Source organism: Pestalotiopsis fici (assembly GCF_000516985.1).
Source record: "Pestalotiopsis fici W106-1 unplaced genomic scaffold PFICI_Scf_10, whole genome shotgun sequence".
NCBI lineage: Eukaryota > Fungi > Ascomycota > Sordariomycetes > Amphisphaeriales > Sporocadaceae > Pestalotiopsis > Pestalotiopsis fici.
Genome location: NW_006917100.1, coordinates 2,113,384 through 2,140,637, shown reverse-complemented (window position 1 = coordinate 2,140,637; position 27,254 = coordinate 2,113,384). Strand labels below are relative to the sequence as shown.

Genomic DNA, 27,254 nt, shown 5'->3' with positions numbered 1-27,254 from the left:
ATCACGAAGCACATGGCCGGGAAGCAGTTTGCACACTTGGAAGATTTATTCTCATTGTCTCGTCTATAGGCATAACCGGAGAGAAATTTTGGGTTCACCCTGCCATTCCGTGCCAATACCATCGCTCATAGAAACACACAGCCTCTTCACCTTTAAAAGTGAAAAGTGGATATTTAGTGGCCAAATTAGGTCATTCAAACACACGACTATCTACTGGACTTCTCGCACGACCTTGTCAATGGCCTTTGCGACATAGTCCACATTGCCCGTGTTGAGACCAGCCATGCTGATACGACCATTCTTGGTCATGTAAATGTGCGACTCTTCACGAATCTTGAGCACTTGAGCCTCAGTAAGACCAGTAAAGCTGAACATGCCGATTTGGTCGGTAATGTGGTTCCATGTGCCTGGGGTACCAAGCGCCTCTAGCTTGGATCGCAGCTCCTTGCGCATTGTGATGATACGGCCAGACATTGTGCGCAGGTTGTCTTCCCACTCGGCATACAGCTTTGGGTCATTCAGAACGGTGCTGGCAATTCGAGCACCGTACAAGGGAGGGTTAGAGATTTCCGATCTCTGAAGAATGGCAAGTTGTGAGGCAATTCGGCCAATGGTCGTCTGAGCCTCCGGTCCCGGACCGGTTACGACATGGAAACATCCAGCTCTCTCACCGTAGAGGCCAAAGTTCTTGGCGAATGACTGTGCGACTAGCAACTCAAAGCCCTGCTCCACAAAGTAGCGTACAGCAGCGTTATCTTGCGACAGACTTCCAGTGGCAAAGCCCTGGTATGCTGTGTCAAAGAAGGGGATGTGGCCCTTGGCCCGGATGACCTCTGCAAGCTCCTTCCACTGGTCCATGGTAGGATCTACACCAGTAGGATTGTGGGCGCAGGCGTGCAGCAGAATGATGGATCGGTCTGGGGCACCGTAGATGGCTTCCTTCATGCCCTTGAAGTCAAGACCCTTGGTCTCCTTGGAAAAGTATGGGTACGTGGCAATAGGCACGCCAACATTGCTGAAGATTTGGTTGTGGTTGGCCCAAGTTGGGTTTGACAGGTAGACCTTCTTTGTTCCAGGATAGAACTTGGCAAGGAACAGGGCGCCAAGGTGCACAGCACCAGTGCCCGAGATGGTCTGAACAGATGTGACTCGCTTCTCCTTGATGGCGGGCGAGTCAGTGCCACCGAGGATCAACTCAGCGGCCTTGCCTGTGAAGGAGGGGATACCGGCGATGGGGGCGTATTCATGGTTGAGTTCGGGATCATTGCGAAGAATCTCATCGGCCTGCCGTCACAAGTTGGTCAATACACGCTGTTCACAATTGTGTCACAACAATGACGATAGGGGAGGGGTAAAAGGACAGAGAGGTAGGCACAGAATGCATGACAGGTATAAGTGAGCTTAGTAGATGAGCATCATGGCATTATTACCTTCTTGACTACGGGCAGTACCCAGGGCTTTGCATTGTCGTCGCGGTAGGCACCAATTCCCTGGAGAGACAATGTAAGCAAACGGAAAAAGTATCAGCTTCGTTTATCGTAGCAACTTACCAAGTCAACCTTCTTTGGATCTTGATCAGCTTTGTAGGCTCTCATCAGACCGAAAAGCGGATCCTCGGGGGCCTGAGGAACGACCTCGGCCGTGAAGCTTGTTGCTGAAGGCGGCGACATTTGTTTGACTAGACTGGTGACTCTGCGAACTGAATCTGCGTGATAGGAAGGGTCGAAGTTTTGGGAGGATTTGGGAGAGGACATGGTGAAAAAAGAAAAAAGGAACCGTCTCAGTTCGAGGCGGGTTTGCTTTCTTCAATGGCAAGTGACCTGATCTCACAGCTGGTGCGATTCGCCGAACGGGGCAGGTGGGCTGATTGCGACCGTAGGCGTCACTGGTGCGCGTAGGCGGCAATGGGACCTGGGGAGACCTCTGCAAGGTGCTGTAACGGCGGGGTGCTCACAAGGTCCAAGGGACCACTTTGCGCTGATGCAGGGGTAGCTGGGCACTGTTTCCAGCCTTAGCGGCGGGGTAAAGGCCAAGCTGCTGGCCTAATCACACTGACGCTGATTGGCAACTGCTGGTGCTGACTTCTGGGCGGAGAGATTGGAGAGAGATTTCGGTCGTACGGGGCTCTTCGGTTTTTCGGAAATTGATGATGACTCGCGCCCAGCGGAGAGTTGGCAGGTTTTCGTACAATAATTACCCTATGCAGAGCAATGCTGCAGAGGCAGGGAAGTGATGAGGTGCAGGGTCTCGTTGCGAGTTCCGTCTCTTCTTGGATAGGCAAGATTATTTGGAAACGCACAAACGGGGCAGTTCGTATTATTTAGTAATGGATCGTGCGATTCGGCCGGTATTTGACGTGATGGTTTCAATATTACGATAAAGAATCGAGTGAACTCGGACTAGAGGCCGTCGACGGAAGCTGCGTCGAGGAGCCAAACGCTCTTTAAATGCCACCATGACCTCCCCCGGCCTCCCCAGAAGGTGGGACTCCCCCATGGGCAGAGCCGCCATGATCTCACTAGGCCGAGGTTGCGAGGGATCTCGACCAGCTATTTCCAACAAGCTCCCCCGGCACTGGGCCGACGAGATAGGAGGTCCCTGGGTCATGGGACTGATGAGAGCAACTATTGCTCATAGAGGCCGGCAATGCATGTGCAATTCCCAAGTAATCTGTTCAAGGACTTTCGATAGCTGCGTCGACCCTCTTGGTAGGAATTCCCATGCTGTTGTGGTTTTTGCCCTCGGGCTTTTATCATACAGAAAACGGCACTGCATTTACTGGCATTTACCGTCCGGCAGCTTCCGCAGATCAGCAATCCCGGGGGCATGTGATAACCTTGCACTCACCAGTTCAAGCTCGAAATAGCCAGTGCATAGCTGCCGTAGTGTCAAAATTCACATGCCTCAGCATCCAAACTGCTTGAATAAAAATATTGCCCACGAGACATCTTCGGCTGGACTTATTGACATGGCTAAGATTTCTATGGAATTCTATATGATCAAGTCCCAGACCACCAAAAGCGTGCACAGTCCGCAAGTCGCATAGAATGTGTATTTCGCAGGACTCGGTTTCTTTGTTGCACTCTTGAGCATCTTGTTTCCACCACCAACCTCGTCCGTAATATTGGCGGAATCCGCAACCAACTGATCTATGTGCGCTGATTGTGTTGCCAGATTGCTGACCAGTTGTGTCTGCAGCTCGGATATTTCTATGAGTGACTTTTCGGCCGTCCTGGAGAGATTCAATATTAGCTCTGTCTTTGCATGGACGCCAACTAATGACAGTAGACTGCTTACCTCACTTGGCCCAAGACACTCTCGTAATGCTGCAACATGTCGTGGTTCTCCTTTTCGAACATTTGAATTTGTTCCGGGGACAGCTCATCCTGAGGATTATACAACGGCTGTTGCTGTGCATCTTCTTGCCATGCAGCTTGGCTGGATCTCCGTTTCGAACTGGGACTGCTAGGATCTCTCTTGCTGGCTCCAGGCATCGAACCCAGCCCCATGCCCTCAGTCACGCCCGCCCTGGCCAAGACGCTCCTCTGCTTCTCCATTTCCCTGTTGAGCCTGACCTCCATCATGCCCTGCTGTGTCTTGACGCACTCTTGTAGTCTCTGCCGTAGCATCCACAGCACACTCTCTCTATGCGTATTGACACTGTTTGCCGCCTCCTCGGCGCGCTTGTACTCGTCGCTCTTGCCGCTGGCACCAGCGCCTCCCGCAGCCCATGATCCAAGCGCGCTCAGGCCTCTGGCGAATTTCTTCTTGAGTAGCTGGGCCTCCGTCTCCTGGCGAATCTGCTCCGCGTCGGCGAGCTGCCGGATTTTGGCGTTGAGGTCGCGCAACAGCTGCTTCGAATCGGCGTCAATCTCCTCGCGGTCCCGGTCGGTCAGCGGCTGCCCGCCGTTCTGGCGGATGAGTGTGCGTCGCGGCTGGGCGGTGGACAGGTAGGACTGGCGGATGCGTAAGAGATCTGTATGTAAGGTGCGTATCGCGTGGTTGATCGTGTATGCTTCCTTCAAGAAATCGTCGAGACTGTCGACGCTGAAAGTCCGTTTTGTGGTCGATGCGCCCGAGTGCGTCGCCAGTAGGCTATCGAAGAGGGGAGTAAGGTCTGTCATGTTGGCGATTGGACGAGAGAAGATACTAAAGAAGCATTGTATGTTTTGTGAGAGAGTTCACAACGTTGCTCACGTTGTCCAAGTTCCGGTTTTGCATTGCAGTGTGGGAAGTCTTCAAGCTGCAACTTGGTCTGACGTTTTGGAGCAACTTGAATGTCGTGGCACCAGCTCAGTGCATTCGCGCCTTCCCCCTTTTGGCTCAGCGCTAATTCCCACTACGTATAGTCGCTCTATGATCACTATAACAGCGACAGATATTTCTTGGCCAGTGCCCTAAAAAAGCAGTTGATGAAAGGCTTCAGTATCGGAAGAAGATGAAATCAATGTTTTATGCTCAGGTATTATATATCTAACAATCTATTATGGGAATCATTTTGAGAAAAAGAATCGCAATATTTTGCCAATCGTTACTTCATGTCCTTATATGTGATGAAGCCGGAGACATGACAATTTACCGTGATTGGAGAACGGTAGAATTGTCCGCCTCCCTCTCAGACTTCTCTGTTCTCTTGGCCTCTTCTTTCTCCCTTAGCTTGATCATTTTAAGTCTGCGTTCTTCTCTCCAAGGTGGCCCATGTTTCTGAATAACCCAGAGGATGGGCGAAAGACAAGTAAAGATTAGGGCAATCAAGGTATATGACCATCCTCTCCCAATGCCTGCGATCATATCCTCAATGACAGATGTTGCCACTGCACCAAACAGACACCTGGTCAAATTGTTGGCGGCTGTAGCAGTAGCTGGTGCCTCGGGATACAGATCGACGATCAATGTGTTGATCACTGAGAAGCTCCCAGTGACGAAAAGACCAATGAAGAACGACAGGACCAGTGGAACGGCTACATGAACTTGCGCCTGCAATGCCCAGCCATAGCCAATGTAGACTCCACCTCCAATCAAGATGCACGGCATGATGATCTGTGTCCTCACCTTTTCGATAGGAAAGTCCTTCAGATTATCACCACGTTTCTTATCAATCTTGAAGCCAATCTTCTTGGCTGTGCGTCGATAATTCCAGTCGAGGATAAATCCCTGGGAGACAGATGCAATCATTGTTGCAAAGCCAATAGGCAAATAACATAAACCGAGTACGAGCTCGTTGTAATGATAGATATCATCAAATTGTGTTGACATTGTCGCTGTGATCAGCATAAAGCCAACGTAGAGCATCGCATTGTAAAATAGCAACATGGCCATGTCTTTGTTAGCCAGAACCCTCAGAGTGTTTAATGGGTTGGGAATGGGGATCTTCTGCTTTTGGCGCACAGTTGTCGGATCTTGCGGCTGACGGCGAAATCGCATGTAGTCGAGTAACGTCATGTTCCATGACTGCGGCTTGACTGATCCGTTGCCAACAACTTTTCGACCTGTCTCTGGGACCGTTAACACGTACGGAATCATGAAGACGACAGTTACTATCGTGCAAAACCAAAAGACTGAAGGCCACCCGAGAAATTCGGTGAGAAGCCCACCAATTGTCGGGCCGAGAGAGGGCCCAATTGTGAGGCCAGCGCCAACGATGCCCATGAACTTTCCACGCTCTGCGCTGGTGGCAATATCGGCAACGACACCAAAGACAAGGGCAATAGTCCCGCTACTTCCTGCGCTCTGTAGACATCTCAAGACAAGCAAAGCCGCATAGTTGCGTTGCAATGCTAGCCCAATGTTGGCGCCCAAGTATACAATGAAGGCCAGGATGAAGGCCGGTCGCCTGCCTGCAGCATCTCCAAAGTCTCCTACGAGGGTCGGTGAAAGCCCCTATTTGACAGTAGCCATCAGTAATTGATCTCTTCCGATTGTTTAAATGTCAAAGTTGATGGTGACTCAGCGCGTACAAGACAACAGACAGGGCTATGTCTAGGTCATGCACCCAAAGAAATGCCGATAGGGAAGAAGCAGCACCAATCACTAACCTGAAAGATCATGTAAGTCGTCAGCGACAAATTGACATCAGAGATTGACACATCTAGATCCTGAGCGATAGCGGGCAGTGCTGGGAAGTAGATATTGGCAGTGATGGGTGATATGAAGGCAGCGAAGCAGTTCATCACAATGATCCACCAGATCATCTTTCTCGAGAAAACGGTATATGGCGGACCACTGGACACACGGGATAGAGTCTCCAGGTCTTGCTGTTGGTGCTGTTGCTCTTCATCATCGTTATCGCCATCTTGAGAAGAGTCAGAGGACACGCGGTCCTCGATTAGGCGGTGTGGCGAGTCCCGATGATCTGAAGACGTGATCGTGTTTGGATTTGTTGACACATTCAGTTCTTTCGAAGAATGCACTGCATCTTCTGGGAGAGCCCCGGCCTCTGCGTGACCCGTCATTGGAGACTATCAAGGACCTCAACGGTGCATGCCACTACAAACAAATAAAAAGGCAGAAATACACATGGAGCTCGACCCTGGAAAGATAGGGTGTCGTATCGGACGTAGACCGGAGACGAAATCGGATATCCATGACGGCAATCCGGATACCCATGGTGGCAGCATTGGAATTTTGGCATATTTCCGCTTAGCGAGGCCCACACGGGGATCAATCGGCGATGTTTTTGAGATGCCTAGTTGGGCCGGTTGCCGGTAACGCTTCCGAAGAGAGCTAGGGTCTCGCAAAACAGCCGGCATATGATGATGCTTCATCGAGACAATGGACTGCCAATGGTCAGCATGGGCTTGAATGGTTATAGGCAGCAATATTGTGGGATTGCCAATGGTTCTTTGTTTGCGATCTGTGTTATCAACTATGAGGCAAAATCAGGACCAGTGCTCTATTCTGAGCCCGGCCGATAAATCGTGGGGTACTTTCACAGTGAACGAGAAGGGGAATACAAAGTCAGTCCAAATGCGATCATTGTCCGGAACTCCTTCGTTGTGGATGATGTGATTTATTCGAGATTGGCGTGTTGAATATTTCATGACACAGGCTCCAGCCTCTGAGGCTACAGGAAGAGAGAGAAGGTGTGTATGGGGGACGGCTGTCGGCTGCTGCCCGCTGGCAGATCCCTTAATTGGTGCATTGCTGAATGCTGGACGCGACCTGGGCAAACACGACCATTCAACCCAAGCCCACTTGTGGTGTCCTAGGGAAGCAACAATATTCTGGACATTATTGTCGCCTTGCTCAAAAATCGTTTTCCGCCTAGCTCCCATTGTTAAAAACTGGCTGCATATATATATAGATATATTTTGGCGCAATGATAGCCCTTCCAACAACAACTGTCACTCATCAATCAAGTTACTGCCCACCATGACGCGCAGAATCCCTTGGCGAGATGGCGACAGTGCCAAGACCAAGAATTCACCTTGCGGTAGTCCTGCTCAAAGTGGCCCAGCCTCAAGACCATTAAAACGAGTCAAGGCAGAGAGGGACACTGATCAGGGAGCAATTGAAGGCGTTGCCTCTTCACCCATGTCCAAGCCCAAGCCCAAGCCCAGCAAATTGCCCACGAGTAAGCGCACTGCTCGACTGGACAAGCATCAACTTACTGATGATGAAGAAGAAGGCACTAGGTCAAATTCGCAGCCACCTGAACCAATCAAAGAAAAGTATTCATTCCTTCTGGAAAGTGACTCGGATTTCATTACTGATTCGAAAATAGCTTCATGACAGATGGACTTGACAAGGATGACAAGTATCGCATGGTGGAAGACGAATTTCTATCCACAGCAGGTCAATTCACGGCGCATCTCCATAAAGCCGAGTACCAGAGACTGCAGGATGAAACAAAATCCTCAAACGCCACGAAGATTAGAAATATTTCGAGGCCGGTTGTCGGACATGCCACCGAGCTTGTTAGGACAAAGCACGACCGCATCAATCGCCTGCAAAGGCAAAAGTCTGCCACCAGAAAAAAGTCGGAAAGCGATGATGATGATGATAACGATGACTTCCGAAACACTACTCTTTTCGGCTTGATGGAAAGTCCCAGGAAGAAACCGCCAATGCTGGATCACTTCACCCGAACATCTACCGCAAGAACCCTTTTCGGTGTTCAAAAGGCACCACAGAGGGAAGGCTCTAGGGCTCAAGTTGACAGACCCAGACCAACTGTCGGTAAACCGTATGCAAGCACATTTCGCGACATGGAAAACGACGAAGACGACGACGATGATTTGGAAGCCGCTCCATGCAGTCGATCAACATCCTTTCCTCCACGAACGAATACCGCTGATGTCAAAAAGCCAGAAACGGCCACGACTCACAAAGCAGTTCAATCAGTCAAATCTGCCCAGTCAACCAGAAAGATCGTTCACACAGAACCTAAGCCAGCAGCAATACAATTGGAGGAAAACAGTGCCGCACAAGAGTCATCAGACGACGACTCTGATGGTGCATTGTTCGGATTTCAGAAACGCGCAAAAAGTCGAGCACGTCAAAAAGCAAAGAGCACGAAGACAGGCACAGAAGATCAAAGGTCTGGTCGTGACTTCATTCCGGATTTCATCTAATACTCAAAATCTATGCTGAGTATGGCGTCTCAAATGGCCTCTCAGCCTGTGGCGTGATACGCGCCAAATGCCTGCGCTGCTTATTCTTCCAGTCGACCAAGGCCGAGTGCTGGGTGACACGGTTGTCCCAGACGACCACGGTGCCTTCCTCCCACTTTACACGGGCATGGAAATCAGCACCGTATGCGATGTGATCATAGAGGAATTTCAGAATGGTATCAGACTCCTCCTTCTTCATGCCAATGATATCTCGTGTGACTGGGACTAGGATTAGCATGGGGTAATTCTGGATGTTGTTTTGAGATACTTACATTGAGGGTTGATGTATAGAGCCTTTTCACCAGTAGCAGGGTGCGTCCGCACAATTGGGTGTGCGTTGACGACGGGCTCACGACGCTTGATACCCTCTCTAGCCATGGAAGCATTGACTTGTTCGATTCCAGAGTGTGTTGCTTGCAGGCCGTGAAGACGCTCCTTGAAGAGAGGACTCAGTCGCTCATATGCTTCGACACAGTTGGCAAACAAAGTGTCACCACCAGTCTCTGGCTTGTCCAAAATGTACAGGAAAGTAGTGCCTGGGGGCTGCTGCTCATAAGAGACATCAGAGTGCCATGCGACTGAGCTCGTCCGCGATTCAAAGAACTTCTCAGCGCCCGCATCGCCAGCACCTCGGTGAACAAGGTGAATCTCGGGGTGTCCCTCGGGAGAGCCCGAGGTAGGGTGGATGTGGTGCCGACCAAAGTATTCGCCAAACTTCAAAGCCTCGGAAATGGGTAGATCAGCAAGGTCTTGGCCGCGGAAGGCAACCACCTTTCGCTCTGCTACGTATCGTGCAAGCTGATCCTTTCCGGCATTGGTCAGCTTGCTGAGCTGGACACCCTTGACTTCGCTGCCGATCGATGGTGTGAGGTCTACAACGGTCGAGCCCTCTGGCAGCAGTTCAGGAAACGAGGTGTCGGCATCCTTGCCGTGCTCGTAGTGCTCAAACGGTTCGAGTTGAGGATATTTCTGTTCAGGATTCCATGTTGGCAGGTAGTTGGGATACTGCACCAAGATTAGTTTATGGAGTCGCTGATGTACAAAGATCAAGCAAACTCACCTTTGCAGCTTCGAAATCCTCTCTACCTAGGCGCTCAGTCTTCTCGTCAAGTGAACTGGCCCCAAGCTCCTTGTAGGCTCCGAATTCCGTCTTCAACTTTCTCACGGGGAGTGGTGCCGGGCCCGTCTCGGTCAACGTTGTGGTAGCTGAAGGGGCCATTTTGGTACTCTTTTATTAACTGATGATGACCTAGGTCTTTCTTAACTTGAACATAACGAAGAACACGACTCTAAATTGAGTTCCGGCCACGTACTTATATCTGTATCACCCACCCTCCCCTCCCCGCATCTTGGAGATGTTGCAAAACCACAGCCATTATTGCGTGAGAAGCACTAGTGCCCGATTAAAACACCACTCACCCTTGGTCTAGGAAGGTAAAGTGGCACACAGATATGGGATAATGGAACGAGTGAAGATCCCTCGTGAGCTCTGCGCCAGTGAGATTCCGCCCAGCTACTGGAGCGCTCTAATCGATGGATCGATAGGGCTGCCCCACCACACTTTGGCTCGTCGTGACGCGATCACGGCCGATGTTGCTATTGAGTAGCAGTATCACGCAATCCCCCCGTTGCCCGGGACCGATAACCGAAAGTGCGCTTTCGGAGTAGCATTCCCCAGAATCTGGATATGTCCCCCCCAAATCTTGTCATGACTTATCATTTGTTTAATTTATAACCGGGTTATATCCTCTCCTGAGTTGCTCCGTTGGGAAATGCGTCGTCTTGCAATCTTTGCTGCTGCCGAATCTCTGGTGTTTGGACATCTCCACCAAAGACGTCACGCAACGCCAAGGTCCGATTGAACAAATCAGGGTTACGAAGAGACGATTGCAGCTATGCTGGCCCAAATCAGGAAGCTTATATCATGATACCCAAGGATAAGCATAAATGGCGCTTGTGCAATCCCACTTTACAGCTTCTCTTTGCAGGCAGCTCACGAACTATACGAGCTTTGAATCCTGGCGAGAATATTCCCCCCGCAAACGGTAATGATTTCATTTTTCTTGTCCCGTGGTGTTTCCCTCCTGTATCATATCTTTTTCTCGATATATCTCTACGTCACAATACACCTGCAATACGATAGCGCCCAGTAGGCCAATCCTATTGTACAAATGTACTCATACCGGGGTGCTGGCTGTTGGAATTATTTTCTTACTGCCAAGCCAGGGAATGCTCTCACCTTTGCGATATAGCCAGAACTAACAACATATCCATCGACTTGGTGCGGGAAACTATCTTGGGGTTGTGGGTCGATGCTTGTGTTGGCTTGATCAACTTTGGACAGATGCCCGCGAACGAAACCGAATAGTATCCTGGCTGCATTGACTATGCAGAGCAACATTATGAACAGCTCGACTGTTGACTCGGAGTCTGGCCAGTCTCTCATCTGATGGAGTTGCGAGACTCCTCGTGGTGCGCCCAAGAGCCGGACATGCTTCGAGCTCAACTTCTCTTATTTTAGCACCAAGGCGAGCCTCTGGAACTGGGATGCTGCGGACGAGCAGAGCACGCACTGCCACTGCTAGGACTGGCAAAGGCTACCAGGTCATTGGGTATGGGCTTCAGGCCGGCTGGTCTTACACGAGGATGTCGGATCAGCCTGAACCCCTTTACCCCCTTTGCTGGCCTATGAGCTTTGGGAATAGCATATTCCTGACTAGATACTGTGCTCGTTCGTCTGAATAGCTGTAAGGTGATGGGCTCTATTCGGCGCTTGCACTACAAGAACCAAGACATGGCAATGCCTGGCCGTGGCCTCCTGATATGCATAGAGGTCATCGTATACTCTTGTCAGATGACCGCCTTGGTAAGCAGCGGCATACCATTTGGTATCCCCATTTCACAAGCTCCAATTGTCGCACCGACTTCATCATTGAACAATATTCAAACGAGAATTAGAGTCAAGGATTTATTGTCATTAACACACAATGTACCATCAATCCGATATGGTGTAGTGGCTAACATATGACGCTCTCATCTCAAACCGTCATGCCCGGGGTTCGATTCCCCGTGTCGGAGTCCTTCAATAAACCTGATTCCTTTTTGCCTTTTTGATTGTCTGCTCATTCGGAAAAATTTGCGACTTAGCCCCGCGAAAAGTTTGCATTAATAGTTTACTGCTACGATCAGACTCCACACTATTCGTCCCCTGCCCAACTCATGCCAGGACGACACTTTCTAATTGCGATGACAGCCAAAACAAAAATATGGTCAAAAAACATACAACACCGGGGATTCCCCAGTGGTCACCCACCTGAGTACTAATCCAGCGGTTACTAGTTTATCTAGGGCAGAGCGGACGGGATGCCGAGCTTTCTAGTACCTATGGTCGTATGTGACTGGTTGTGGTTTGTTTTCTCTCATATAGGTTGAAGAACATGCCTAATTAGCGAAAGTGGACTGTTTTCTCGATAGCCTGTAACACAGTACGTAACGTGTAGCTCTCTTACCACACTAGTGGTTAGACGGATTTCCATTTATTATAACGCTGCAAATCCCAAAGGGGAATATAGGCATTCGAACGTTATATAATAGTTTGTTAGGTGGTGGCAGACGATACATATATAACAATTGTGGAGAACCAACCGACACCAATGGCAGAACGGTACCATACAATCTTTCAAGTTCTCTATACGCTCGCTTAGGCTGGCGAACACCGCTTTGCTCCAATCACATTCGAGAAAGTTAGCCGTCAGCGCTGACAAGAAATGCATGTAAAAATGGTCCGCACACACAACTTGGAGTTCCCAGATTTAATATTCGACTTGGCTGTATTCTCATTTAGCTACCATAGCTACAGTCCCTGATACCCCCTCTTCTCTTCCGTCCATCCATCGCTTACCCATACAAACCTCATTCCATCTTGACACGTAGTCCTGGTACGACGAGTGACAATGTTCCCTAGGCTTGTCCCTTCAAACTTTACGAACTTCCATTCCCTTCGATAGCGGCATCATATTTGTCCCTCAAACGCTCAGCCGCCAGCCGACCCAACGACATGATGGAGCCTGCTTCGAGGATCTCGGGCGTTGCGAACTCCGTACCTAGCTTCTGCCTGAGCCAGTTGCGTATCTCAATCATGATCAGTGAGTCCACGCCCAGATCTGCAAGTCCGATTTGCAGATCCAGATCACCCTCGGCCACGTGTAGGATGCTGCCCAAGTGATTGCCGATCTCCTTTGCGAGGATCAGGGCACTGTCTTCACTACGGATCACCGCCGGGTTGTCCGCGACGGAAGCCAAGAACTTCGCCAGGGTATCGTTGGAGGCACTAGTGCTCGTGGCCGAGTGATCTCCGTCATCGTTCCGGTACGTCGCCATGCGGCGATCCCGTCGCCACACGACTCGATTTCTGGGGTCAGAAAGGGGCAGCGTTGACCGCAGGCCTAGACCCAGTTGGTGGAAGCTCGAATACGCGGGAATCGTCGAGTCTATCGCCGGGGGCGAGGATTGACCGGACGACCTCCATATCATGAGCTCAAGGGCCTCGACGAGGTCCCGCTCAATCAGCATCCAGTACGCGCTGGCCCGAAGAGGCTCCAGAGCCCCTGGGTTCGTGGTGGCGAGATATCCCACGTCTTCCATGACTCCGATGTCGATAACGCTTGCAGGCATACCTAGCCCCTGTCGGTATTGAACAAAGGCGTCCAGGAATGTGTTGGAAGCGGCATAGTTTGCCTGACCCCACTGGCCTGCTAGCCCGCACACGGAGCTGTACATGACGAAGAAGTCGAGACTGTTACCTAGTACCTCATGTAGATTCCAGGTGCCTCGTACTTTAGGCGTAATGACATCGCTCCACTCGTTGAACTTCATTTTGGCAAGCGATTGGTCCTATCAACAGTCAGTCAGGTAATCTTGATGCCTCAAAAGGCGGGAGATCATACCCTCAAGATGAGAGACATCTGCATCACTCCGGCAATCGGTTTGCTTGCCCCGGCAGCCGCCAGCTTCACATCCTCGATACTTCCAACGTCGCCCGAAAAGGCCTGAACCGAGCAACCCGATGCTTCTAGCTCGTCAAAAAAGGTCCCATGGACGTCCCTGTTGACGGCCGACCTGGAGAAGAAGATCAGACTCTTCGCGCCTCGCTCGACCATCCATGTCGCTATAGCCTGACCAAGGCCGCCCAGTCCGCCCACGAGGAGATAGGAAACATCGGGCCGAAATAGGTCTCTGTGACCCAGGAGGCCCACGCCCGGCAGAACATTAGAATCTTCAGGCATGTGGATCGCAACTTTGCCGTCGTGGTCCCTCTTTTGCATGAATTGAATGGCCTCCGAGATATTGCTAGCATCGAATGCCGTAATCGGTTGAAAGGGCTTGATTTCACCGGCCTCGTACATGGCGACGATGGTCTTAAGCAACTTCTTCGCTTCTAGAGGCCTTCCTTTGCATAGGCGGGCGACATCCACCCCAAAGAAGCCCCGGTTGTCATGGAACAAGTCGAGGGCCAGCTTTCCATGACCCGTTATGTCGCGCTTGCCAAGTTCGACCATGACACCGTTTTCGGCGACGCACTGCCACGAAGCATGCAACAGCTCTCCGGTTAGCGAATTCAGGACGAGGTCTACGCCTCTGCCATCGGTAGCTCTCTGTAGGTCAGCCTTGAACGAATTGTCTTTGGAGCTGAAGATGCGGTCTCTGGCTAGGCCGAACGTCTCGGCCACAAAGATTGCTTTCTCCTCTGAGTCCGTCGTTGCGTACACCTAAACATGGGTTGAGCTGCGTATTCCCTCATGAGTGGGTGAATGTCTTACCTCGGCCCCGACAGCTTTGCAAATATACATAGCGGCCATGCCTGCTGGTCCTGCGGCAGCTTGAACTAATACCGTCTGCACAAAGTGCCGTGTCAGAATATCGCGTGCAGGTTCGAAAACATGAAACTACTCACTTGTCCGCTTTCTAAATGACCAACGCCGAGGAGTCCCCGTATCACAGTCGCATATATCGACGGCATAGTAGCCGCTTCTTCGAAGCTAAGACCACGAGGAATCTTGATGCACCTTTGTGACGACGTCCTGAGCCTCGAGCAGAGCGATTGTTCACTGAGGACCATTACGCGATCGCCAATCTGGAGGTCCTGTACCTCAGATCCAACTCCATGCACAACTCCAGCACACTCATAGCCGAAGTCGTCTCCTTCGACCACACCCATGGCGATGTAGACATCCATGTTGTTCATGCCGGTTACGCGGACGTCTACCTCCACCTCGCTCGGGCCCAGGGCATTCTCATGAGGCCACGCCGCCCAGTGAAGGGTCTCTATTACACCTTTCTTCCCTATTTGGAGGCGCCTCGGCGAGTCCTCTACTCCGATATTGACCAACTCCTTCGTCACAGATACGTCGCTGAACCGGCTTACATGAACAACACCCTCGTGAAGAGCGTATTCATAGTCCGGGTCCGTCTCCTCAGGACGATTTCCATTGGTCCGTAGCTTTTCGATCACCTTGAGAGTGGCCTCCCATGCCCTTTGGTCGAGGCAATCTAACTCGAGGACACCGAATGGCAAGTTTAATTCAGATCGAATTGTGCGTGCCATTCCGTTTATAAGCGAATAGCGAGGGTCGGAAGCTGCCATTTGGGCCGAACGGGTGAGCCAAAGGATGGTGCATTCTTCCAAACCGCACAAGAAATTGACCAAGGCGTGGAATTCACTTTCCGTCATGTCATGGAGAAAGGCGGATTCCAGCTCATAAGTGCAGATTAGGGCCTGGCTCGGCGGTGGTGTCTGCGTGAGAGAGCAGCGATCAACCTCAAAGCCCTTGGCTCGTAGATATTCTTCAAACGCGGAGGTGCTGAGGCTCGTAGCATCAGGTGCCAGAAGAGTGAGCCTTTGAGGTTGCTGCTGACATGCGACGTCAGTGGCTCTCGCTATCATCACAGCGTTTTGTTGATATGGTGGCTTTTGATCATAGCAGACGGACTCGACCCCATCAAAGCCCGTTTTGCGAAGCTCCTCGTCCCACCGCTCTGGCGACACCCAGGGTTGTTTCGGCCGTCCGTCTGCTTCTCCGAGCCACCATCCCGGTAGAAGGCCCATGATGTAATCTACGAATTTGGATTCTGGCATCATGAGTTAGCATTTGGCACGATCGCATAAAGCAGGCCGCTGTGTTACCTGGGCAGAGCTCAGAGAGAATCAAACGACCCTGTGGCCGAAGCAGTTTCCGGACATTGGTCAATGTTTCTGCAAGACTAGGTGTGGCGTGCAAGACCTATATACACAGTCAGTGGATACGGCAACGATGATTTCGACGAAGAACCACATGTCTCACATTGCCTGCGAAGACTAGATCAAACGAGCCCTCCTCTAAGCCCTGCTCGGCAGGAGCTCGCGTGACGTCGAATGTACGATATTCGATGCCTGCATAGTCTTTGAATCGTTCCTTTGCTTTGATGAAAAAACCAGCTGAGATATCAGTATAGAAATACGTGGAGTATAACCTCTGTCCGTATGAGTTCTTTAGGTTCTTGAGGACGATTTCAGTGGTACTGCCCGTTCCGGCGCCAATCTCGAGCACGCGAAGATTGGGGTTTTCATGGCCCAAGAGCTCCAGTAGCCCGCTGTAATCGATCCAGTCGAAGAAGTTGTAAAAATCAGTGAGCATATTGTTTCGGAAAAGGACCTCCAGGGCGTCGGCCTTGCCATCGATGATATCAACAACGGCTTTGTACGATTCATGGATGAGACGGCAAGCTGCCATATCTGGCGTGTCCCTAGCCCGATCCATCAGCTCTTCGATCAAACCCTGTCGCTCCGGAGAAGAAAGTTCGCAGAGTTCAGCCGTTCCGGGCACCAGCCTGGATTTGTTTGCTTTTGCAAATTCGACAAGCTCTTGTAACCAGTTGTAGTATTTCCCGAGGTGGCCCTCGGGCGCCGTGTGGCCCTGCAGCTGAAGCTGGTTTTCAATCGCGCAAAGCAAGAACAGTTTTTCCGCCATGGCAATCGCTGATTCCTGGACAACTTGTGCCTTGACCAGCGTCCCCGGGTCGACCATGTCAATGTCGGGCTTCCATTCTAACTGAACGGCTCCGTGAGGATCATCTCCACGTCCGTCACTGTTACTGGGTAGCCGTGATTTTGTGATGTTCTTGAGAAACACCGAGAGCTCGCCGGTTCGGTTTTGACCGTAACCGTTGGCAAGCACTGCGCCGCCAGGTGATAGCTCGGCCTGGAGGTATATCCGTGTGTGCTTGCCAGCGCCAGGACCAACGTACAGCTCCTCGATATACGTTAGCTGATCGGCATTCTCAAGAGCTCTCGTCAGACCATGATGCATCGCAAGGTCGATCGCCTGAAGAATCATCGTTAGTGAGGTAGGATGAAGCTGATAGGTAGATTCCGACTCTGTTAAGCCTTCGACGACCACAGCCGAGACTTCCTTCCGGCTTGTGTGAACCGAAACATCCTGCAACCCTCGAAAGGATGGACCATATTCTAGGCCGAGGCGTCTCCATGCCTTGTACCATCTTGCGGAAGATACACTCCGGGGTAGCAAAGGAGTGCTCCCTACTGTGTACTTCGACCCAGGGCCCGATCGTACCTGTCCGTGGCAATGTTTTGCCCAGCCAGAAGTACTGTTTGAGACGATGGAGAAATCATACCACTCAGACTCTACCGTCGTAGTCAGCCTGTAAGGCTGCAGTGAGGTGATAATCTCGAGCGATTCACCGGGTCGGATAACCAACGGGCTCGTGTTCATAACGGCGACGTTGCGAACTGTGTAGTCGCTGCCACCACACAGCTGAGTAATTGCTTCTCCAGCCATGACAATGTAAGCTGCTGTTGGAAACACAGTTTGTGTGCGCATGACGTGCTCCCGAACCCATCCCGGAACCGTATCTGGAGAAACAAGGTTCCTCCACACTGGCGCTAGATCGCTTGCTTCTGCGGCGCGAGAACCGAGCAAGTCGTGATGGGGAAACTCCTTCAAACGCCACATCTTCATGACGCGGCTCTCATGCCAATAATTTCCCTCACGCTGCCAGGCATAACTGGGCACATTCGGCAGCGTGCTACCCATCGGATACATGGCTGCAAAATCGATGTCTACTCCGGCGCCAAACAGCTGACCCACAGCTTTCAGCACGCTCTTGCGAGCATCTGCATTTCGAGTCAAGAGTGACATGTACTGTGTTTCGGTGCCGACCTCTTTGTATATCTGCTTCAAGGGACCCGACAAAGCAGAGTGAGGTCCGATTTCGAGATGCGGACTACTTGTCAGTTGGCTGTGGTTGAGAATCGCTTTAACACCAGAGTGGAACCGCACCGGTGATATCAGATTGTCTACCCAATATGACGCCCCGAGGTCCTTTCCTGCCGTAACGAACCTGTCCTTGACGGTCGAATAGTAGGGAACAATTGGGTCCCTGGGGGTGATGCATCCTTCGAGAAGTTGCTGATACCGCACTCCCACATCTTGCATATGATCTTCCTAGAGATGTTAGCCTAGCAAATGTAAGGGTGGGTTTGGGCTGTAACTACGCGAGTGGTAAGCCATTTGCACGCGCAATTTACGTGCAAAAAGGTCGGGCTTGGTTTTTTTGAAATCCGCAATAAAGGTGTCGAGGGATGACTCGTCGCCCGAGATAGTCACACTGCTGCCGCTATTAAGGCAGGCAAGTGACAAGCCCGGCGGAAGCAATGGGGCGACTTCGCTTGCGCCAAGACCGACAGCAGCCATACCTCCTGGACGTGTTTGGGATTTGAGTGCGACTCCACGATAGTAGGCGATTGTCATGGCATCCTCCATGGTGTAGACACCCGCGGCGTAGGCCGCGGCGATGTCACCACCAGAGTGGCCGATCACTGCTGAAGGGTGAACGCCCCATGAGCGTAACAGATTGACGAGGGCGACCTGAATAGCTGCGCAGATGGGCTGCGAATACTCAGCTTGGTCCAACAGACTCGTTGATGCCGGTTTCTGGAGTTCAGCTGGAAAAGGGTAATTTAGTATAGTTCACAGAACGCGGCAACATCGTGGTGATACAAGGCTTACTTTGAATACTGAAGCTTGGAGGGTGTTCCAATTGAGCCAGGTGGGAATCCATAGCACGGATGTCCTGCAGAAAGGAATCATGAGCTGTCATCAGCTCCTTCCCCATCCCTGGCCACTGCGCACCCTGACCCGTAAATACGAACACAGGTTTTGCGCCGCTGTTTTCCACCTTGGTCTTGGTTCTGATAAAGTCAAAGCGTGAAGAGTCGTCCGCAATCGCAAATGTTCGGTAGGGCATGTGTTCTCTTCGAGCGCCGAGCGTGTAGGCGAGGTCAGTAATTGAAGGCTGTTCCTGGATGCAGAACTTCTGCAAGGCCTCGACTGAGTTTGCCAGCGATTCCTCATGATTTGCCGAGAAGACAAGCAGTGATGGATTAATACTTTGTTGGCCGTTCGCATCGTGGCCGTTTACACCATTGGTGTTATCGTTTATCGCAATCCCATTAGTACCATTAGCTTTTCTAACTCCGTTGGCCGTCTCGCTCTTCTGGTCTCGTTTCTCAAGGTAAGAAGGCAAATAAGAATCTGCTGAGTCAAGGATGACCTGACCAGTCGTCATGTCAGTACTACGGTGACGACAACAGATGCAGACACCAAAAAGACATGGGATGTTGGAGCGAAGAGGTGAGAGCATTGCCGTGGCATGCGGACACCAGGGGTGGACCTACGTGGCAATTCGCGCCGCCAAATCCAAAGTTGTTGATGCTGATACGTTCCTTTCGCCCTTTAGGCCATGCAGTAGGTTCAGTGGGGACAACCAGACCGGCCGATTTGAAAGGGACTGTCTTCTGATCAGCATCCAGAAATGTGCTTTCAGGGTTTCGGACAGGACCAAGGCATCCGCCACGACTTACTCTTGGGGTTCGGTGTATCGAACTTGATATTGGGCACGATGATTTTCTTTTCCAGACACAAGACAGCCTTGATGATGCTGGAGATGCCGGAGGCTGCCTCCGCATGACCTACATTGGGCTTGACCTATCACCGCAACGTTAGTACGCGAACTTTACTACAGATGACTAATAGACTCACCGATCCAATCAAAACGCCCCCAGTCTCTTGCCATATGTTGGCTATCGCCATAGCTTCCAGGGGGTCGCCCACGGCCGTACCTGTGCCATGGCATTCGCAGAAGGCCGTCTCGGCAACGTCCAGACCTGCTAGTTGATAGGTCTTGCGAATCAGTGCGTCTTGTGCCGAAGTGCTGGGATTACTAATCACCGATGTCTTGCCGTCGAAGTTGGTCGCAGTAGACCGTACAATGGCACGAATGGGGTTTCCGTCCCGAATGGCATGGTCTAATCTCTTGATGTAGACAGCGTTGATAGCATCAGCACGTGCGTAGCCGTTGGCGCTGGCGTCGAACGTCTTGCATGAAGTATCTGCCGACAATGCTCCGGCTTCATATAATGCTACTGTCATAGCTGGCGTTAGGACAAGATTTGCACCACAGACCACGGCGGAGGAGCATTGCCCATGGGCGACCGCCTCGCAGGCTAGATGGAAGCTCATCGAGGAAGACGCGCATGCGGCCTTGGTGACAAAACTGGAGAGCTTGTTAGTCAGGAACAGAGCTGAACAGGGCGAACCATACTCGCCTGGGTCCACGCAGATCGTATTCGTACGAGATACGATTCGCCAGAGCAAAATCGAACGAGCCAGTCATTCGATACATCGGAAAGTCTTGAGGATCTTTCGCCTGCAGGTCGTTCCAGTCCTCGGCCGAGAAGCCCACGTAGCATCCAATATCTTTGCCCCTCCACCCTTTCTCTCCTGCACTCTCGAAAGCCTCGTATACGACCTCCAGGAGGAGCCGGTGATGTGGGTCGAGCTGGTCTGCTTCGGCCTTGGACATGCTGAAAAAGCCAGCATCCATCTGTGCGAGATCCAGGTCCTTGAGGAAGTAGCCCTGGTTGGTGTTCAGGTGTCCCGCCTTGCCGTGACCTCTGTAGCGGTTCTCGGGAACCGGCGAAATAGCATCTCTCTTGTTGACAAGAAGATCCCAGAATTTTGCTTCATTATTGACGCCGCCTGGCAGTCTCATGGACATGCCAACAATGGCAATGGGAGGCAGATCAGTGGAAGGAGGGTACGCATCCCGGGCATGATTTTGGAGATCTCCATTTTTCAGACAGGGCGTGTTGTTCGTCTCTAGGACAGCCATATTTACAGAATGGCACCGCTGGACGTGAACAGATTGCTACCGTCACCTCTTAGACGACTCTCACCTGAGCCAATATGTAAAGGGGAAAATGTGATCGAAAGAGCATAGAAGGATGTCTGAGTTGATCTAACTGATCTACAAAAGAGAGGTGCTGAAGAGAGAACTACTGTGGTCCGAGGCATATATTTCTGTTCCCAGGAATTGTATCGACGGTGGCCTCTTGAAAGTGGGTTCATACACTCAAACACCACCAGGAATTCACAACCTGCACCCACCCAAGCCAAGAGTACCGACCCACGAGCTAATACTTATCCATATGACCAAAGTATATACATTCTACACAGTACTGTGTACGTAGTTACCCAAGTAGGTGATCTGCAGTGGGTTCTGACTGACTACGTCTTAGTGCAACAATGACAAAGGCTTGTATGTGCAAAGAGACTCAAGGACGAGGACTGCCTTGTATAAAACAAGAAGCAATATTTCCTGGCTGCTCGTGTGCCTGGAAGTCGATTATTATATGCATTTCTCGTTGTTCCTCTACTAGCCATCCTGAGGTTCACGATATAGACAGCAACAGAGCTCTGTCACGACAAGCAATATGCATATTCTGGAAGTATGTGTATAGGTTTCGAGTAAGACCCTTTTCCAGCGCGATTTTTCTTATCGGAATACGTTGCGTTCTAGGCCCAGGGAGTAAGGCCCTCCCTGCTTAGCGTCGGGCGTTGCCTACCCTACCCCTTGAAGAATCATTGCCATTGAACGAACGTGGCACACTAATGATTTTGGACTGTTTTCCACTTCACTGCGACCAGGTAATACCCTGAAAGACATCCCTGAATAGACAGCACACATCTGTACCCTCCCCCCTTACGCATCCGTCCACTCCTCCTTCCTAAGTACAACCGCAAATAACTAAATACCATATTCCAGATTACGAAAAGCTCATACCGCCCCTCGAGCTCCCGGGTCCTTAACCCTAACCAATAACCACTAACTAAGCTAATTAAGCTCAATAACAGTAATCCTAACGCGTTTATGCATTTTTCCTATTTTATTTAATTAGGATATTGTGGATGTATGGTGTTTTAAGGATATGTATCTTTTTACGGCTTAGACTGGAATTTAGTGTGGCTAGTGTATGGCTAGTATAGTGCACTAACTTTTTCTGTATATCAAAGTGGAGGAGGGAGGTTGCGGGTGAGCGAGGGGAAGGGTACGGTTGTGGGCTGTGAATAGACGGCAGATGTTCTTTAACCGCGCTGCATCACTGCTTATACCTCGATGCGCAACGATCCTTTCACGGGAGATGGCATCGGCGCCATAGTCTGGGAGAATGGCCCACAGGTGTGCGACGTCAAAGCCAACAAGGCCGGTCCATCGAGCGACGACAGCTGGACATGGACTTGTGATAATGGAGCCGGCGTCTACGTCACCGACAACGGGAGGGTCCTCGAGTACACTGGGGTAGACGGGTGGAAAGCGAACATGGTCAAGACGGAAGGCGATAATTGGCGCGAGGAGTATGGCACGTTGCCGGCGGGGGACACCGGGGCGACGGGTTCAATCTCAAAGAGGCTGTTGCATGAGAATAGTAGTAAAAAGAGCAAAATGGGTAAAAAGGGAAGCCGTGGATTATTAAGTGCTAAACACCACACTAGGTATTAGTACCTGATTTCCCCCGCAGCTACTACAGCTCTCTGCCCTCTTCTATATATTACTTTTGCTACGTTTGCCATAATTTAGATTGAGAGGATTGTCAACGCCTAATCATTATTAGTTTCGTGGCCTATAGTTAGATTACCTAATCGTCTCCATCCAGATCTTCGTTTCCCGTTGTTTCCGTGAAGTCACTGCTATTTACTATCAAGGCACGGGCCTTCCATGGATAGACTATCGAATTTCAGTGCTTGAACCAATAGGCCTGCGTATTACAACAGCCTTTTAAACCCTCCGTCCCCCATTCTGTACCAAGTCCGCTCTGTTCATGCCCACCGAACGGTACGTTGGGAGAGAACTCGAAGTGAGTGTCGACCCAAATGCTTCCTGCCTCGAGCTGGTCCCCAATTCGACGGGCGCGAGCCACATCCTTACTCCAAACCGAAGCCCCGAGTCCATGGCTCGGAGCGTTTGCACGCTTGGTCATATCGTTGTCATCTTTCCACTTGAGAACAGGAACAATGGGACAGAAAGGCTCATCCGTCACGATACTCGGGTCATCGGGAGGGTTGTCGATGATTGTCGCAGGCATATGAAAGCCCGTCCCTTGCTTCGATCCGAGCCCCCCCCCCCAAAAGCTACCTTCCACATTTGCTGCTCGATCTGCCTCGATCTGCGAATACAGCGTCTGAAGCTTTTCGTACCGTACGCTGTTTTGAATAGATCCAAAGAAGGCGTCCGTGTCGGAATAATCACCAGCCTTGAACTGCTTCGTGATCGCGACGATTGTGGCGAGAAACGGGTCATAAATATTCTCGTAGACATAGATACGCTTGACTGCCATGCAGATCTGTCCCGAGTTCATGAAGGAAAAAAATGCGAGCTATATCATGCTCAATATTGTGTCCTGTGATCAATCAAGTGGGATGGCTAAGAGAACATACCTTTGCGGCTACCGACTCAATGTCGGCATCACAACAGCCGATCGCTGCATCGTTACCTCCAAGTTCGAGCGTGATGCGCTTCAAAGTAGCAGCACAAGCCGCCATGACCTTTCCCCCCGTCTCGACAGAGCCGGTACTCTGTGAAGCTCACTTTTGAAATACCGGGGTGCGTTGTCAACAAAGTGCCAAGACTGTCGTCTCACTGAGGGCCTGGAATACGCCCGGCGGGAACACTTGAGCGCCTATCTCGGCCATCTTCAGTGTGGAGTAAGGAGCATGAGGTGAAGGCTTCCAGATAAAGGTGTTCCCGGTAGGAAGGGCGGGAAGCAGCTTGCCAAGGCCGATTCCGAGAGGGAAGTTCCACGGCACAATCCCGACAGCGACTCCGAGAGGAATGTGGCGCACAATAGCGGTACGCTGGACAACCGTGTTAGCTTGCAAGTGGTCACTTTCAACAATAAGTATGGAGAGTAAACAAACATCGGCATCGTCGATGACGCTTTCTTCTTCCAAACGCAGCTTCGGTACTTCGCTAGAGGGATGCCACCGCGTACAGCTCATAAGCAGCGAACTGCGGGGTCTTTCCCAGCTCTTGGCCGATGAGCTTGGTGAGTTCATCCTTATTGGCTTCAACGGCGGCGACAAACTTGTTGAGATACGCGGCACGCTCATCGTATGAGAGTTTGCTCCAGGACGGGAATGCTGCCTGCGCCGCGGTTACAGCACGGTCCACGTCGTCCTGGGTCGACACAGGGACGAGCCAGAGAGGTTCCCCAGTGCTTGGAGACAAATTGCGATGTGACTCTTCCGTGTCAGACAGTTGATTGTTGATGATGTTGTGGAAAGTCTACACAAAGATATTTGTAAGCACACTACCGCGGATGTTCCTCACACGGTGGACGTCAATGTTCTTACTGCGAATGGGATCTCATATTCTGGTGCCGCAGACATGTAGCAATTGGAATTCTCTGCTGGTGAATGACCATGAATACGATAGATTTTATGGATGGGATGTTGGGAGGTTGAAGAGTATTGATTTTAGAATTGCAACAAGTTACCAAAAGTGTCGGTAGATCTATAAGTCAATAATTTTCAATCGGGCGTTGGAATACCCTTGTATGTCACACTCTGAATCATGGATTAGATCAATCTTAGCAGGCTTTCAGATTTGCGTGGTCTCGGGAAAAGGCACTGTTTCTCATCCCGGCTCTTCTCGTGCCAGGACAAAATATTAACATTTTGACGTCCTGAGCTTTTTGCCATCCTGAATCGAGTTGGCTTGCCCACTTGGAAAAGGTTTATATGGTGTTCTTCGTAGAATAGTGTACGACTCTTTTCTGCACAATCTCAAGTCTTGTTTAGTATCTCACCATGTCCGAAAGCATTCCAATCCCAGGCCCTACGGCTCTTCCGCTCATTAGCAATTTGAGAGATATCGACCTCAACAACACCGTCCACAGGTTCATGAGCCTCGCCAAGACATAGGGGCCTGTTTTCAAGCTCTATCTTGGTGGCTTTGAGCGAATCTTCATCACTGAACATGAGCTGGTCAACGAAGTCCTTTCATGCAAAGACTTTGTGAAGAAGATCACTGACACGACCGAACACCTGGCAAAACTCATTTCTCAGGGAATTCCTACCGCAAATCATGGACAGGAAAGTTGGGGCCTGGCCCGCAGAACGTTGAATCCCGCATTCACCAAAGCATCTGTCAAGGACATGTTTCCTGGTTAGTATCACTGTCCTAGGCATTCCTATGAGAGCGCAACAAAATTCCATTCAGATAAACAAGTCGTACTTACAAGTGACTAGAGATACTCGACATTGCTTCCCAGCTTGTCCTCAAATGGGCTCGATTCGGTCCCAGCAAGTCTTTCGACTTATAGGAAGAGGTCAAACAAACCTGATGGCCTGATTTCAAGAGCACAAAAATATATAAGCTACTTCAAAAAAGATCTTATTGATATGCGTCTTGAAAGATTGTATGACCGTTCTGCCATTAGTCCTGGCGCTAATGATGTTGGTTTGATTCCCCACAATTGTTATACATGTATCGTCCCTTACCACCTAACATAGTCGACTAATTATTGAGGGAAAAAAAAACACTAAATAGCAGGAAGTCAAAAAACATACAACACCGGGGATTCCCCAGTGGTCACCCACCTGAGTACTAATCCAGCGGTTACTAGTTTATCTAGGGCAGAGCGGACGGGATGCCGAGCTTTCTAGTACCTATGGTCGTATGTGTGTGTTGTGGGTTTGTTGTCTTTTATATCGGCTATTGGAAGACAAGTCTACCTAGCGAGAGTGGACCATTCTTGTCATGTCCAATACGGTTAATCAGCTTTAGAGAATCGAAGTAAATCGTTCTGGTAAGTGACTTGTGCTCTCATCTCTTTCGCTCTCGCTTCCACTTTATCCGGCGCATCAAGAATCAATTTCTGGTTATCATCCCAGCCGTCTAATTCGTGGAACAACAATGCCAGACTTGAGCTTTTCCAAGGAGATATGCCGCTCATATTGTTTACGTGAATAACAGTGAGAAGCAGGAAGAACGTAAGGCTCGTCACTGCTATTGGAAGCGCCAGCCACGTCCAATTGATGGCTATAATTACCTCGCTCTGCAAGGCCACACCGCTCGTAGGCAAAGTTCCAGACGAAATGCGGAATTCCTCGGTTATGCTATCCGCAATTTCTTTCATGAGCACTGGCATGTCATCGAATTGACTAAGTGCCGTTCCGTTAGTGGCTATTGACCATTGTTGGCGATCCTCAGGATGGACAGAAGCATCTTTCGACCCCACGAGAACCTCAGTAATATTTGTGGTTCCCATGAAAAGGGATCTCATGAACATGATGAGGTTCCGGAATTCACAGTTGTCAATATTGAACTTCACATTCGTGAGTGTGGGAATTATGCTCTCCGGTTCTAAGCCCAGGAAAAAGGTCGAATTATTGTCGAATATGGTACTCTTAGCGCTGATGTTGAGGCCAACTTGTGGCCCAGTCAGGGCGCTTGCTGTGAAATTGCCAAAATAAGGCGTCACGAAAGTTTTGCCACATAATTGTAAGGCGCATTGCATGGCCTTCTTGACCGGTGGGTCAGATATCAGGTGCCCTGAAATGTCTTGGTACTGGAAGTAATTCAACTTCTTGTCAAACTCCAAGTATGTGAAATTGCTAAGGATAGCTGGCATTGACCTGAAATTGAATTCTTGAGCGGTTGGCAACCATGGTAACGAGTCGGTCTCCCAAGCAGAGGTCCAAGTAGTAAAAGATCGTTCCGCGGTACTCATGTTCCATTTATCTTCTGTATATGCAAAGTTGAATATGTTTTTGCTTTCTGGTAGAGTGTAGTTACAAACGATGCCGAATCTGGTATTGGTGATATGGGTTTTGGAATCTTTATCGACCACAATAAAGTCGGGGTACACGGCTAATATATGACCTGTGCACTCGGATGCAATTGTATGCGTCAGGTCGATGCAGGAGCTGCAAACTCCCAACGTGTTTATAGTCGGCCATTCGCATTTTTCGAAGCCGCATGGAAGACTTGGCCCTTTCGTCGCATTGAAAATTGGCGTTAGCACCGCGTTCTTTAAAGCTGTATTGACGAGCCCGGATGAAGATTCACAATAAGATGTATGATACGTTTGAGCCGATTGTATTGGAGGATTTCTTCCTTGTATTGGCGTCAGAATGCAAGGAAACTGGAAGGCGGATTGGATAAATGGGTCGATAAGCAGTGAGGCTACGGTGATGATGGAAGCGCATGTTGTCAGGAGGGTTCCTGGATGTTTGCGAATAACCA

General features: G+C 50.5%; 9 protein-coding genes across 9 annotated transcripts; 2 read left to right on the top strand and 7 right to left on the bottom strand.

Annotated features, from left to right (window-relative positions):
• Window positions 1-210: 210 nt before the first annotated feature.
• On the bottom strand, window positions 211-1,754 carry PFICI_12893 (Aspartate aminotransferase; the record flags this gene model as incomplete). The annotated part of the gene is made up of 3 exons (XM_007841474.1): window positions 211-1,284; window positions 1,431-1,490; window positions 1,551-1,754. 3 exons carry the CDS (start codon window positions 1,752-1,754, stop codon window positions 211-213), a joined length of 1,338 nt encoding a protein of 445 aa, XP_007839665.1.
• Window positions 1,755-2,991: 1,237 nt separating this feature from the next.
• Window positions 2,992-4,124, bottom strand: PFICI_12892 (uncharacterized protein; the record flags this gene model as incomplete). The annotated part of the gene is made up of 2 exons (XM_007841473.1): window positions 2,992-3,232; window positions 3,298-4,124. The coding sequence occupies 2 exons, from the start codon at window positions 4,122-4,124 to the stop codon at window positions 2,992-2,994; spliced, it is 1,068 nt and encodes a 355-aa protein (XP_007839664.1).
• Window positions 4,125-4,575: 451 nt separating this feature from the next.
• On the bottom strand, window positions 4,576-6,452 carry PFICI_12891 (uncharacterized protein; the record flags this gene model as incomplete). The annotated part of the gene is made up of 2 exons (XM_007841472.1): window positions 4,576-5,880; window positions 6,036-6,452. 2 exons carry the CDS (start codon window positions 6,450-6,452, stop codon window positions 4,576-4,578), a joined length of 1,722 nt encoding a protein of 573 aa, XP_007839663.1.
• Window positions 6,453-7,371: 919 nt separating this feature from the next.
• PFICI_12890 (uncharacterized protein) lies at window positions 7,372-8,389 on the top strand (the record flags this gene model as incomplete). The annotated part of the gene is made up of 3 exons (XM_007841471.1): window positions 7,372-7,670; window positions 7,724-8,256; window positions 8,307-8,389. The coding sequence occupies 3 exons, from the start codon at window positions 7,372-7,374 to the stop codon at window positions 8,387-8,389; spliced, it is 915 nt and encodes a 304-aa protein (XP_007839662.1).
• A 194-nt stretch (window positions 8,390-8,583) lies between these two features.
• On the bottom strand, window positions 8,584-9,831 carry PFICI_12889 (uncharacterized protein; the record flags this gene model as incomplete). The annotated part of the gene is made up of 3 exons (XM_007841470.1): window positions 8,584-8,831; window positions 8,885-9,617; window positions 9,673-9,831. 3 exons carry the CDS (start codon window positions 9,829-9,831, stop codon window positions 8,584-8,586), a joined length of 1,140 nt encoding a protein of 379 aa, XP_007839661.1.
• A 2,762-nt stretch (window positions 9,832-12,593) lies between these two features.
• PFICI_12888 (uncharacterized protein) lies at window positions 12,594-20,840 on the bottom strand (the record flags this gene model as incomplete). Its single annotated transcript, XM_007841469.1, has 12 exons — window positions 12,594-13,505; window positions 13,559-14,380; window positions 14,432-14,506; window positions 14,566-15,740; window positions 15,796-15,892; window positions 15,953-18,108; window positions 18,163-18,612; window positions 18,677-19,132; window positions 19,341-19,457; window positions 19,531-19,654; window positions 19,709-20,222; window positions 20,266-20,840. 12 exons carry the CDS (start codon window positions 20,838-20,840, stop codon window positions 12,594-12,596), a joined length of 7,473 nt encoding a protein of 2,490 aa, XP_007839660.1.
• A 1,284-nt stretch (window positions 20,841-22,124) lies between these two features.
• PFICI_12887 (uncharacterized protein) lies at window positions 22,125-22,508 on the top strand (the record flags this gene model as incomplete). The annotated part of the gene is made up of 1 exon (XM_007841468.1): window positions 22,125-22,508. The coding sequence occupies one exon, from the start codon at window positions 22,125-22,127 to the stop codon at window positions 22,506-22,508; it is 384 nt and encodes a 127-aa protein (XP_007839659.1).
• A 235-nt stretch (window positions 22,509-22,743) lies between these two features.
• PFICI_12886 (uncharacterized protein) lies at window positions 22,744-24,394 on the bottom strand (the record flags this gene model as incomplete). Its single annotated transcript, XM_007841467.1, has 5 exons — window positions 22,744-23,382; window positions 23,444-23,581; window positions 23,636-23,891; window positions 23,998-24,290; window positions 24,359-24,394. The coding sequence occupies 5 exons, from the start codon at window positions 24,392-24,394 to the stop codon at window positions 22,744-22,746; spliced, it is 1,362 nt and encodes a 453-aa protein (XP_007839658.1).
• A 1,385-nt stretch (window positions 24,395-25,779) lies between these two features.
• Window positions 25,780-26,739, bottom strand: PFICI_12885 (uncharacterized protein; the record flags this gene model as incomplete). The annotated part of the gene is made up of 1 exon (XM_007841466.1): window positions 25,780-26,739. The coding sequence occupies one exon, from the start codon at window positions 26,737-26,739 to the stop codon at window positions 25,780-25,782; it is 960 nt and encodes a 319-aa protein (XP_007839657.1).
• Window positions 26,740-27,254: the final 515 nt, after the last annotated feature.